This window comes from Siphateles boraxobius, unplaced genomic scaffold, assembly GCF_051911475.1.
Source record: "Siphateles boraxobius isolate OS27281-9 unplaced genomic scaffold, OSU_SipBor_1 54, whole genome shotgun sequence".
Taxonomy (NCBI): domain Eukaryota; kingdom Metazoa; phylum Chordata; class Actinopteri; order Cypriniformes; family Leuciscidae; genus Siphateles; species Siphateles boraxobius.
In genome coordinates this window covers 1125001-1139073 of record NW_027509180.1, presented here as the reverse complement: position 1 = coordinate 1139073, position 14073 = coordinate 1125001, and the positions used below count along the sequence as shown (strand labels likewise).

Genomic DNA, 14073 nt, shown 5'->3' with positions numbered 1-14073 from the left:
TGTTCACTTATCCACCTGTTTCTCCAGCAACCAATGGGTGCTGACCTACTTCCGCTTTCCGGTATTGTGTTTCCTGTTCAGCAGCTAACCTCTACTAGCTTAATTGCTAGCGTAACGTTACCATGATATCAACAGAGAAGGCAACATTACTTTGATTAGAATAAGTTGTGTTTAATTATTGTTAATATGAGCTCAGGTTCAACTTGTGCTGTTGTTGGTTGCCATAACAATTCAAGAAAATTGACGATTTTGTCGGAAACGTCTTGCTTCGAACATCAACAACTTCGGAGAAATTGTCCGTGTCCATCGCCCTATGCTTTGCACTCCATGCCAAGGAATGAGGAACGCAAAACAGCGTGGCTTGCAGCTTTGAAACTAAAACACCCTCCAAAGAAAGTGTATGTTTGCTCTTTCCATTTCTTCAAAAAAAAGCCAACCGAACTGCATCCTGATCCGGAGCTTTATCTGGGCTACAACCGACCACCTCCGAAGACGAGGAGAAAGCTAGTCCGGCTGACTGTGTCGGAAACGGCTAGCAGAAGCAATGAAGACATCGAAGACATACCTCGTAAGTTAAACTGTAACTTTTACAGTTATTCCATGTTTTATGCAGCAAGATATATATAAATACTGGTCATATAACGTTGGGCTGGAAACTGAAATGGCGTAACGTAAGCCAAACCTTACTTTTAATTTAACGTTACTAGTATTTCCTTTTCGTGCTATGGGGGAACCGGAACGGGTGAAACACTTCTCAGATAAACACCATTTTAATAAGAAAACGTTACAGACGTTAGGGTTACGCTTAAGTACTTCATACGGTACATGCTGATGTAACGTTAGTTTGACATATCAGTGTTGTATGAGCTCAGAGAAATTTGCAGTTTCATTCGTCACGTGTTTCACTCATTATCAGTTCATCCCTATACTTTCTTCTACTCCACTACATTGCAAAAGGCAAATATTATAGTCTACCTGTACACCACTACAATTATTTGATAGCTCTAATTATTACAATTATTAGCTTTAGCTTTATACAAAACATACATTTACTGGTCAATTATGACATGTTGGACTACTGTGTAACTTTGGCAATACTTTTGTTTTGGTCAGACTGCTCAGCGGGCCTGTCCTCAACTGCTTCAGACCAGATCAGCAACTCAAGTTCTGCAACTCCCATTCACCAACAGTTACACTCAGTCCATACTCAGTGGGAGGACCCTGCCCGACAAGATCATGATTACTGCAAGGCAGCCAGCCGAAAAGATGTGCAGGATAAGATGACTCAGTGTGATGACATTGCCTACTTTTTGCTTCAAAGTAACGCAGATGCTTTGCTCTACACTGGTCTAGATCTAGAAATATTTGATGTTCTTGTATCAACACTGGAAGGACATGCCAGTAATTCATTTACAATGCATGTTCGAGATCAAGTTCTCATTACACTTATGAAATTAAAAACAAACCGTGTAATAGGTGATCTAAGCAGACAGTTTCATGTATCACTGAGCATGGCTAGCAAGATAATCTCATATTGGATCGACAAACTGGAGGAGGTTTTCCGACCTCTAATTCCATGGCTTCCAAGAGAAACTATTCAGGCAACCATGCCTGCAGCCTTCAAGAGGAATTTTCCCAATACAACATGTATTCTAGACTGCAGTGAGAGCCTTTTACAGAAACCCAAAAACCTTGATTCCAGAGGAGAAACATACAGTCATTATTATTCACATAACACTGTGAAATACCTGGTAGCTGTTGCCCCATGTGGACTAATTATGTTCATTTCTGCTGCGTATGGAGGACGATGTAGTGACAAATTTATCACTATGGACTCAGGCATATTGGACTACTTAATGCCTGGAGATGAGGTCATGGCAGATAGAGGCTTTACCATAACAGACTTGCTGTTTGAGAGAAAGGTGAAGTTGGTAATGCCTTCTTTCACAAAAAAAACATGGACAGCTAACAGAGGAACAGGTGACAAGTACTAGACGAATTGCACATGTGAGAATTCATGTTGAAAGAGCAATTCGCCGTTTGAAAGTTTACAAAATTCTGTCCCAGGTTGTTCCGATCACTATGGCTCCTAAAATTGACAAGATTCTATGAGTGTGTGCTGGTCTTGTTAATCTGAGGGAGGATCTTATTCGAAATTAGGGATGCAGCTATCGATTATTTTAGTTATCGAGGATTCTACCAATTATCAGATTACTCGATTAATCGATGGAATAAGAAACACTTTTGTTTTATTGAAGAGCTAGTTTAATTTTCAGAAAATTAGCAACATTTTTATTGCCTACATTGCTTACAATATAAAAACTAAAATTTTAACAAGTAGATGTCAATAACAACCTCAAACTAATGCATACATTAAACATACATAAACATTACCTTTATTTGTGCAACTTAACTTTCAGAACTATAAGTGTCAACCTGAGACTGATCTGTATATAGGCCTAAACGAAGCTTAATAATTTAATATGTGATCCATGTATATACATTATATATATATATATAAGATTTTTAATGTTTTTAAAATAAGTCACTTATGCTCACCAATGCTGTATTTATTTATTGTATGAATATATATGTATTTTTGAACATAATACAAACTGATATTATACTGTATATATATTAAACTACTTACATTAAATGTTTTTAAATTTGCAAATATGACGTGTGAAGGTTTTTCTTGTGAAAATATATGGTTGGAATGACATTGCATATCTTTTCATAAAAAAATAAAGACTGGCAGCATGTTTTTGCTTAACACTGAAAGAATGTTTACACAGTCTAAAGGTATCTCAATTTTAACTCAGATTCTCTTAATGTATGGCACACATTTATGGTCATGCAGCTTGTTTCACTGAACCTTGTCCATTACCTCAATGTATCTTTTATTTAGCTTAAAGCGTCCGGCAGCATATTCCTCTACAAGCCGAGGTAGCATACGTGAGAAATAAAAACCTCTCAATCGCTTGACTTGCTCCCTCACAAATGCCTCATCATACTGTACTGTAAGGGAAACATGCTCTTTGGGTGTCCAGATCAAAAGTGTAGCAGATTTTAGACCTGTACAAAACATTGTAAGTTGTATTTGCATGTAATATCCCCTACTGCCAGTTTTCTGCAATTGCAGCCGTCCATCTACAAGTTTGACATCACTGCATTTCTGAGTAAGCTGTACAGTGAGTGAGGCCTGGGTTGGCACTGGACATTTGACTTCCAGTAGCACACATGAGTCAATGACCCCATCAGGACTGGCAGAGAGCCATGGTTCTTGGACACTTACAACAGTGCCCCTATTAGTAATGCTCATGCCCTCTTCTTTTAGCTCTTGGCAAGCTCTACTTTCATTTGCCTTTCCATAGTTAGTCACATAGTTACCACGAAACGAGGGGTATATGTGCTCACATCGAAATTTGTCACTGCTTGTGGTTGCATGGACGGGAACCTTTTTTTGCAGAACTTGCTGTAAGTCTGATTTTTCTACAATTGTGCCACAAATCAGAGGCACTTTGCTCTCTGGTTTCTAATTCTAATTGAGCTGCTTGGGCATCACTAACTTCAACGTATGCCTGGTAAAATGCCTTGCATGAGTAACAGCTAAGCTCGTTATTATGTATCTGATGTGGCTGAAGAATTTTGTCATCAACTACACTGTAACTAGTGCTAGGTTGTTCTGCTGATGGTGAGGCATTATAACACTTCCCGAATAAAGTGTTCTTCAGGACAAAAAGTGGTTGGAGGGGGGCTTTGTCCACACTGTCTCTGAAGTCTTTGTGTGACGCATGATGTGGTGTATTTGGGAGTGGTTGACTGGCTACAGCCCTACAGTTAACACTGTATTCCTGTTCTGCCTTGTGGTGCCTGAAGTTAATCTGACTCAGACGTTTAGGCTCAAGGTTCTTTGATGTCCCTGCATTCCACCTGCGCTGCTCATCTGTACACGCAAGCCCTGTCTTTCCACCAATCACTGCATTTTGCACCTGCAATGATGGCATCAATACTGTCTTGGTTATTATTAATAGTAATGTTAATAGTAAGTGGATAAATAAAGTATATTAAATTATAAGTATATTAGTATTATGTATATTAAAAATTATTTAATATACATAAGTATATTAAATTTAATACATTTTATTAAATTGCAAAAGTACATTTCGTCAAGTGCTGTGCATATGTAGTTTTTTATTTTTACCTTCCACAGAATAGCTGCTGCATGGCTACATGACTTCCCTAAACCGGCAATGCAAGAGCAGCCGACTGTCTCAATGACTCCACTTTCCCTCAGCATTACCCATGCTGTATGTTTAGCATTATTGACACTCTGACTGGGCTCTACTGCTGCCTTCAAAAATATAAAGCCGCTGTGTTTCTTCAACAATACTGTACCTATTTTGTTACTATGCAAGTAAGTATATGCTTCTGTGCTTTTGTAATTACGCAATTCTTCGCCATCAACACCTTCAGAAAATAAAAGGTAATTAACAACGTCTATGTAGCTAACATCGGGCCATTGCTTCATGTCATCTAGCCACTCCGTCAGAAGGGATGGATGAGGGACGGTTACGGTACTGTCGTCACGACTTGTTAAAACATCCATGGTGTGTATCCACCTCCGTTTTTTGTCCATTTGTGCTTCATCCATGGAGAAATACGGCTTTTACAGCAAACAAGATAGCAAGCTACAAGCTATCAAACGTACACAAGCTTCGAACCGGAAAAGGACAACCGGCTTCCGGTTCAAACCCGCTATGAATCATGGGTAAATTCGTTAACCAGGAAAAAGGTGGATAGAACCACACACAAACTGATGTTTGAATCAAAAGACAACAGTAAGTATCAGAACTAATACTGCCACCTAGGGGACACTTCTAATATAACAGAGATAACCTTCCCCATCAACACTCACGCAGAGATAAATCACGAAGCAAAGAGGACACTGACACCGACAGACAAGAATGTTGAAAGATACAGCACACATTACTGAAATGTATATCCCTCATACATAATATTCATAATCAGTGTTTTTCAACAGTGGAAAGAGTACGAAACAATATGCCACCGCCACGTAACGTTACATTTACCTCATTAAACATTTAACATTAATGATCATAGCACGCTAGCTGGCTAGAAAAATGATCTATAGAGAGTATTTTGCTAAATATGTGCACTATATTACATATTTGTTATATATTTTTTATCGCTGATATTATAACATTATTATAATTAAAATAATTATATTTAATTTGAGTTGGTTTTTTTAACCTTTAATAATAATAAAAGGTGACCGGGCTCTCTTTATATTTACATTATTAGGTGAGATTTTTATTTCTTGACAAAAATTATTTTGCCTATCTGTATAATATTTATCGAAATTAATCAAAATCAAGATCGGATTCAAATCACAAGAATTGAATTGAAATCGTGACATTTGTGTCAAGAAATAAAAACTACCAGTCATTGTACCATGTAAACATGTAACATGTTTTCACTAAACTTGTTCAGTTTCCAATGTTTTGACAATCCCAACACACTTGCTATCGCTCAAAGCTGAACTCAGAAGTTGGCAACCCTGCTAAAACAAAGCTTTAGAAGACCTGAGTGAGTCAAATTAACAACTTTTACGATATTTTTAGTAATTTTAGAGCACAACAGAAACTTTCCTAATGCACTCATATTCCTCTGATGACGACATTTTCACATTCAGCACAATTCCTCAGCGGAACTACAGTTCCCAGCAGTCATTGCGCCTCTGTTTCCGGTGACTCGTGTAAACGAAGATGGCGCCGTCCGGAGATCAACAAGCGTGGGTCATTCCCGGAGGTTTTACTGGTAAAAATGAATTCATTAACGTTTATAAATTAAATAACATGCGTATATTCGCTCGTGATGATGATAACAGTCCAGGTTGCATGATGAGCTTGCGAGTCGACTCACTAGATTCGCGCTGGACTGATTCATTCTAGTGTCTCAGCGATTGGAGTGTAGTAACGTGTGTGTGTGTGTGTGTGTGTGTGTGTGTGTGTGTGTGTGTGTGTGTGTGTGTGTGTCTGTCTGTCTGTCTGTCTGTCTGTGTCTGTCTCTCTCTCTCTCTCTCTCTCTCTCTCTCTCTCTCTCAGTGCTGTCGCTGAGGTTCAGTGAGGATGAAGCTCATGCTGCTCTTCATCAACTGTGTGTGAAAGAGCATCGCATCCGATCCGAGTCCAACACACACAGACCGCTGGAGCGAACACTGTTCGTGCTCAACGTGCCGCCCTACTGCACACAGGTACACACACACACACACACACACACACACACACACACACACACACACACACACACACACACACACACACACACAGAGCACTACTACACACACACACAAACCCAGAGCCCTACTGCGCACACACACACACATTACATTGTTTGTACATACACTGTTATTTTCCTGTTATCTCTGTAAAGCTGCTTTGAAACAATTGTAAAAAGCACTATATAAATTAAGGTGACTTGACACTAGGGGTGTGACTATACCCTCATGTCACGATTCGATACATATCACGATACTGAATTCACAATACGATATTATTTTTTATAATAAATTATTATTATTATTATTATTTTTTTATATTATTTTTGCTTTTTACTGGTAACAAGACATTTGGTATTATCAGGACCCACAAATATTCCCTAATATTTGTATACATTATATTCAACATTATATATAGATGTTTAATGTAGTACTGACACTAAAACTCTCACACAGAAATGTTTTCATTTTGGGTGAATTACACACAATACATGTTGTCACTATCCTCAATACATATTGATGCATTTTTGTATTGCGATATATTGTGGCACGATATATTGTTACACCTCTATTTGACACACACACACACACACACACACACACACACACAGAGCCCTACTGCACACAGGTGTAGACACACACACACACACACAGTCAAACCAGTCCTGGTGGCGTTCCTCGATTGGCCGAGCGCCTCTGAGGCTGCGCTATGATTATCCTGACGCAGAGCTGGCCGGTCGGTGTTAAGGAGCCGTCGGAGGTTGTCTTGGGTGAGGCTGTTCAGCGCTGTACAGTTTCTTTTGTGGAGCTGTCCTCAGTCACGGGGCTGAATGCTCATGAGTATCTGACCATGAGGTGGTCAGTCGAGCATTCAGCTCGATGAGAGTGACGAAGTGTTCCTTTGCCAGGGGAATGCGCATGTCATCAGTCTTTCATTGATGCCGATGGGGGTTTCTGGAAGTTTAGACTTCACAGCAAAAGCCAACTCCATGAGTACGACGAGTGCCTTCGGGGACTTCCAGAAGAAGGTGTACCCAGCACCAGCCTCTGTCAGGGAGTCCTCCCCGTGTAGTCTGGTCTCGCTGAGAGCTGCTATGTTGATGTTATATCTTGCGAGCTCCAGGGTCACCAGTGCTGTCCTGCGGTGGGGCCCGTCAGGAGTTTCGTCCAGGGCCACCAGTGCTGTCCTGTGGTGGGGCCCGTCAGGAGTTTCGTCCAGGTCCAGCAGTGCTGTCCTGCGGTGGGGCCCGTCAGGAGTTTCGTCCAGGTCCAGCAGTGCTGTCCTGCGGTGGGGCCCGTCAGGAGTTTCGTCCAGGGCCACCAGTGCTGTCCTGCGGTGGGCCCCGTCAGGAGTTTCGTCCAGGGCCACCAGTGCTGTCCTGCGGTGGGCCCGTCAGGAGTTTCGTCCAGGTCCAGAAGTGCTGTCCTGCGGTGGGCCCGTCAGGAGTTTCGTCCAGGTCCAGAAGTGCTGTCCTGCGGTGGGCCCGTCAGGAGTTTCGTCCAGGGCCACCAGTGCTGTCCTGCGGTGGGGCCCGTCAGGAGTTTCGTCCAGGTCCAGCAGTGCTGTCCTGCGGTGGGGCCCGTCAGGAGTTTCGTCCAGGTCCAGAAGTGCTGTCCTGCGGTGGGCCCGTCAGGAGTTTCGTCCAGGTCCAGAAGTGCTGTCCTGCGGTGGGCCCGTCAGGAGTTTCGTCCAGGGCCACCAGTGCTGTCCTGTGGTGGGCCCCGTCAGGAGTTTCGTCCAGGTCCAGCAGTGCTGTCCTGCGGTGGGGCCCGTCAGGAGTTTCGTCCAGGTCCAGCAGTGCTGTCCTGCGGTGGGGCCCTTCAGGAGTTTCGTCCAGGGCCACCAGTGCTGTCCTGCGGTGGGGCCCGTCAGGAGTTTCGTCCAGGGCCACCAGTGCTGTCCTGCGGTGGGGCCCGTCAGGAGTTTCGTCCGGGTTCAGCAGTGCTGTCCTGCGGTGGGGCCCGTCAGGAGTTTCGTCCGGGTCCAGCATTGCTGTCCTGCGGTGGGGCCCGTCAGGAGTTTCGTCCAGGTCCAGCAGTGCTGTCCTGCGGTGGGGCCCGTCAGGAGTTCGTCCAGGTCCAGCAGTGCTGTCCTGCGGTGGGGCCCGTCAGGAGTTTCGTCCAGGTCCAGCAGTGCTGTCCTGCGGTGGGGCCAGTCAGGAGGTTCGTCCAGGTCCAGCAGAGCTGTCCTGCGGTGGGGCCCGTCAGGAGTTTCGTCCAGGGCCACCAGTGCTGTCCTGCGGTGGGGCCCGTCAGGAGTTTCGTCCAGGGCCACCAGTGCTGTCCTGCGGTGGGGCCCGTCAGGAGTTTCGTCCAGGGCCACCAGTGCTGTCCTGTGGTGAGGCCCGTCAGGAGTTTCGTCCAGGGCCACCAGTGCTGTCCTGTGGTGGGGCCCGTCAGGAGTTTCGTCCAGGTCCAGCAGTGCTGTCCTGCGGTGGGGCCCGTCAGGAGTTTCGTCCAGGTCCAGCAGTGCTTTCCTGCGGTGGGGCCCGTCAGGAGTTTCGTCCAGGTCCAGCAGTGCTGTCCTGTGGTGGGGCCCGTCAGGAGTTTCGTACAGGTCCAGCAGTGCTGTCCTGCGGTGGGGCCCGTCAGGAGTTTCGTCCAGGTCCAGCAGTGTGCGAACATTCCACAAAGCAATACTTAGTTAATGCTAAGGTGAAGTGAGGGTGTGGGTGCGCAGACCTCACTCCCACCGTCTTCGTTGAGTTGAACTTTGTCCATTCTGTTTGTCACAGGGCGGAAATTTATCTTTGACACTGGTGACATAAATCCATCCACATTACTGTTTAAAAAAACACATTGAACATTGCACATTAACAACAATAATACAAAATATATATCCTAACTACTAAAATTATACAATTAAACACCATTTCAAAGAGGGAAACGCTACTGCACATGCTATAAAATTAGGCGTTCTATAGTATCACTTTAGAAGACTGTATGATTTAAAATTATCACCGTCATTGGGAGAAACGATTTGTTTATACACGTTTCGTCTGGCCAAAGGAGTTTTGAGTCTACGCCCAGATGGGAGCAATTAAAAAGTAGAATAGTAGAGGGTGAGTATGATATTTAAAAATCGCAATTGCAGTTTTTTTTTCATAAAACAATCAAACAAGCCCTGGAGTGGTTGTTGTTTATGTCCAGTAATCTTATTTGCTTGATTAATTATTTGTGAGAGTTTGTTCTTTTGTTTTAATGTTAGATTTCCGTACCATGAACATTGGGCTGAGTTGAGTGGGGGACGGAGGGGGGTGACTCTGGGACGCCAGAGTCACTGTCGAGCCCTCTTGAGGTGTCGTGGGCTAGTCGACGAAACACTGAGGATGGAAGGTGCCCACTTGAAGACCCTAGAGATGTTCCCTACTCCGCTCAATCAAGACGGTTGTCATGAGGGGACCGCACTGTAGTTGCAGCCGTTGTGTGTGCTGACGCGCAAATATTAACACCAGACAGAAGGAGATTCCCATCACTATTTGGAAAGAAGCGTAAATGGATGGAGAAGCATAGATTACTGTAAAGCTACGTCTTAGTTGGTGCTTATCTTGGCGAAAGCCGAGTACAAATCAGCATGAACTCTCATGTAATGGAAATCATTATCATCAATAATTGTTCCTAAATATTTAAAATTCAATACCTGCTATACAGTCTTTCCTTTTATGACAACTGGTTTATATACAGAAGCGGTACCTACTCTTCTCGATTTATTCCTCAGACATAGCTCTTTTGTCTTTTCAATATTAAGATGTAAGAAACTACTCTCAAACCAACAAATAACACTGTCACCATACTCAAAGTACGACCAGCAATTCATTTCTTTCTGACAGGAGACCAATGCCATATCATCGGCATACTTTATAAGGGAAAGGTTGTCATTGTCACACTGCAATTCATTGATGTATACAGAAAACAGTATTGGAGACAGTACACATCCCTGCGGTACACCAGTATCCAGAACCAAGCAATCTGACATGAGATTATTGTTGATACATACTGTACTCGCTGAGGTCGGCCTTTTAAACTACTTAATCCATAAAATCATCCAACTACTAATACCTAGATCGTAGAGGCGCTTTAAAAGAAGAAAAGGTTGGACAGTATTAAAAGCAGACGTGAAATCCATGAAGAGTATTCTAACATGGAAATTTGGAATATCTAGATGGTGTTGAACCTTACTTAAGAGAGTGAGAGAGGCGTCCACAGTGCTCCTATTGGCCCGATAGGCAAATTGCAGGAGGTCAATGGATGTCTCAAATCGAGATAATTCTTTACACGCTATGCGCTCCATACATTTGCAAAGAACTGATGTAAGTGCAACTGGGCGAAAGTCATTGAACGATTTTGCATGGGGTATTTTGGGCACCGGGATGACAATGGAACTCTTCCAGGCTAATGGTACAAAACCATTGTCCAGAAAAATTTGAAACAACCTTGTACACAAATACCAGTTCTGCTGCACACTCTTTCAAGACTGGGAAAGGTGCCTTGTGTGTTTGACTTTACGAAGTACTGAGACAACCTCTCTCTCCTGTTTGGTCATGGGCTGTGATTGAGTCATGGTCATTATTTCATTACTAACAGTCGAATCATTTAGATGATTATCAAATCTTGAATAAAAAATATTAAGATTATTTGCAAAACAATGAGAGTCTTCATATTGCTAAACTTTTTTCTTTTTCTTTTGTCTACCCATCATTGTATTCCAACCCTTCCATGCGTCGCTTACATTCCCTGTTTTAATTTTCTCTTCAACATTCTCTTTATATTCATTATGTGCATCTTTTATCTTACGTTTACAGCAGTCATCATCATTAAAAAATAAGTCCCATTCAGTACATTCAATAGAGCCTCTTCGCTCTTCTGTTGAGTCCCTGGACCACGTTTGGATCTGCTGAACCGCAGGCTTAATCCTTTTTAACAGCTGCCTATATTTTGGTAACGGATGAATAACGTTGTGATCCGAGCGTCCCACAGGTGGATGTAACCTTGACACAAATGCACCTTCCACATTACCAAAGCATTTATGCAGAGTCTTAATCAGTCTTGTCGGACAATTTATATATTGCTCAAGGTTTGGCAACAGCGTAGATGCATTGCATTTATTAAAATCTCCAAGCAAAAAGACTGGGTCATTGGCAGAATTGCACAGCGCTCTGTTGTGACTAGCAGCTATGCATTCGGCAGCAAGTGCAAAGTTCGGTTCAGGCACATCAACTAAAATAATTGTTATTTGTCCACATTCACAAGGTAAATAATGTGGCCTGAATGAGACAGTCAATAGTTCATAGTGAGCTGAGCAATGTGTTTCACGTACCGTAATATTCTTCGCCCACCTGCTATAAACGAACATGCACAGTCCTCCTCCGATGGTTTTGGTTGCCTTGGCACTGTCACGGTCCAGGCGGATAAATGAGTATCCGTCCAGGTTTATGTTGTCAATCGCCTCTGTCAGCCATGTCTCCGTAATGCAGATCAGGTTACTTCTTTTGAAGTCTCTGTTATATTTCACCAATGCTGTGAGTTCGGACATTTTATTTTGGAGTGAACGAACATTAGTTAAAGTTATTGTGGGAAGAGGAAGTCTGTTTCGGATTCCGGCCCCTCCGTTTCACTTTTTTCTTTCTGTTAGTTGTGTGAGTAGGACAGATTATTTCAGAAGGTCCAAGAAGGAACTTTGGTGGGGTTTTAGCTTTGTATCGGAATCTCAGCAGAGCTTCGCGGCTGTAAAACATTGTCCTCATTTGTCCATTGCTCCTTAGATCTCCCTAATCCACTCCATCTCCGAGCGCACGAGCACAGTCGATAGCGCATTTTAAAATCCAAAACACAACGATGAGCTTAAAAAGCATGTTGCTCTAGTCTTAAAACTTAGACTTTAGACAATTTTAAAACAAACACACGAGCACACCAGCGTCTGGGGTCAGTGGCATGAGGGAGCCCATGACGACCTCCGTCTGGCAGGAGTTGCCGGTGGTCAGGTCAGTTGGGCTCCGCCTGTGCGGGTCCCCAGGTGCAGGTTTGTCTTCGGGGTTTACTCCCCTAGCCGCTGTGTGTCCCGAGCTAACCCACCTTTGGGGTTCCTTCATAGCTGGGTGAGTGGTTGACGGGCATCAGGGAGTTTCCACTCACCGATGGGCCTCATGCCGCGTCTCTGGGGCCACTGCTGCTCGAGATCCCGTACAGCTTAGCCTGGAACCACAAGGGACCAGTTACCATGTGTGCCACGGGGAGGCGTGTACGAGATCTCGGCAGTGCCGAGGCTATGTGCCGGCTGAGGAGGCTCACACACGCGGCCTACGGTGGCTAGCAGAAGCAGCACTAGCTACAAGCACTACTACTCCAACACTGCTGCACTGACGCATCACACGCCATGTGTGCCAACACACACACTGCCCTACTACACACACCCACACTGCCCTACTGCACACAGTCACACACACACACTGCCCTACTGCACACAGGCACACACACACACACACACACACACACACACTGCCCTACTACACACACCCACACTGCCCTACTGCACACAGGTACACACACACACACACACACACACACTGCCCTACTGCACACAGGTACACAGACACACACAGTGCCCTACTGCACAGAGGTACACACACACACACACTGCCCTACTTTACACAGGTACACACACACACACACACTGCCCTACTGCACACAGGTACACACACACACTGCCCTACTGCACACAGGTACACACTCACTCACACACACAAAACTCTCTCACACACACAGTGGAGAATAAGGTGTCCCATGATGCAGTGTGCTGTCCATTTCCAGTCATATCACGTACATTAACACACTTTTACATGATGCATTTGGCCAGTGATTATTTGTTGTTGTTACACACAGATTTGTGTGTTGTTGCTACATACAGATGTGTGTGTTGTTGCTACATACAGATGTGTGTGTTGTGTTTGCAGGATGTTCTCAGACACGTCTTCAGCCGCTTCGGTGCGATCGAGTCGGTCGAACTGTGTGAGAAACCAGGAGCGTCAGAATCCAGTGACACGAGCGGCTACTTCAGACCCGCGCAGACACAGGTGACACACACACACTACAGACTCTCTCACACACACACACACACACACACACTCACTGAGTCACTCACTCACTCTCTCTCTCTCTCTCTCTCTCTCGTGTGTGTGTGTGTGTAGTGTTTTAGAGTGGCCTATATCGTGTTCATTAATGCGTCGGGTGTCAGATCAGCCAAACGGCACCCACACACACTCCCGCTGATCGTCTCCTGCGCAGAGAGACCCGTGCGCACCGGCGTCCACAGTGAGTCTCACACACACTCTCATGATGATCACGATCTGTGTGTGTGTTCTGAGGATGTGTGTGTGTGTGTGTAGAGTGGATCCAGCAGTACTCAAAGTCACTGGTCAAAGCTTCGTCTCTGCAGCAGCACATCGACCAGTTCATGAACGAGTTTGACAGACGGAAGGAAGAGGTGAGACACACACTCACTCATTCATTCATTCGCTCTCACTTACTCGCACTCACTCACACTAACTCACTCACTCACACTCACTCATTCACTCTCTCACACTCACTCACTCACTCTCACACACACACACTCACTCACACACACACACTCACTCACTCACACTCACTCATTCACTCTCTCACACTCACTCACTCACTCTCACACACACACACTCACTCACACTCACTCACACTAACTCACTCACACTCACTCATTCACTCTCTCACACTCACTCACTCTCACAAACACACACTCA

At 44.3% G+C, this 14073-nt stretch overlaps 1 protein-coding gene across 7 annotated transcripts in view; it reads left to right on the top strand.

Moving 5' to 3' along the window:
- Positions 1-3414: 3414 nt before the first annotated feature.
- The window catches only part of rrp7a (ribosomal RNA processing 7 homolog A), a 15865-nt gene continuing 5206 nt past the window's right edge, over positions 3415-14073 (top strand). For 5 of the 7 annotated variants that reach the window (XR_013195496.1, XR_013195493.1, XR_013195494.1 and 2 more), the window contains exons 1-5: positions 4819-5841; positions 6129-6277; positions 13252-13371; positions 13486-13609; positions 13684-13781. Coding sequence is in view for 2 of the 7 variants with exons in the window: in XM_077205696.1 (XP_077061811.1) it covers positions 5790-5841; positions 6129-6277; positions 13252-13371; positions 13486-13609; positions 13684-13781 (543 nt within the window). In the remaining 5 variants the exon portion in view is untranslated. Of the gene's footprint in view, positions 3478-4818; positions 5842-6128; positions 6278-13251; positions 13372-13485; positions 13610-13683; positions 13782-14073 lie in introns of those variants that run through there. The other 2 variants (XR_013195495.1, XR_013195497.1) reach the window with 2 other exon arrangements.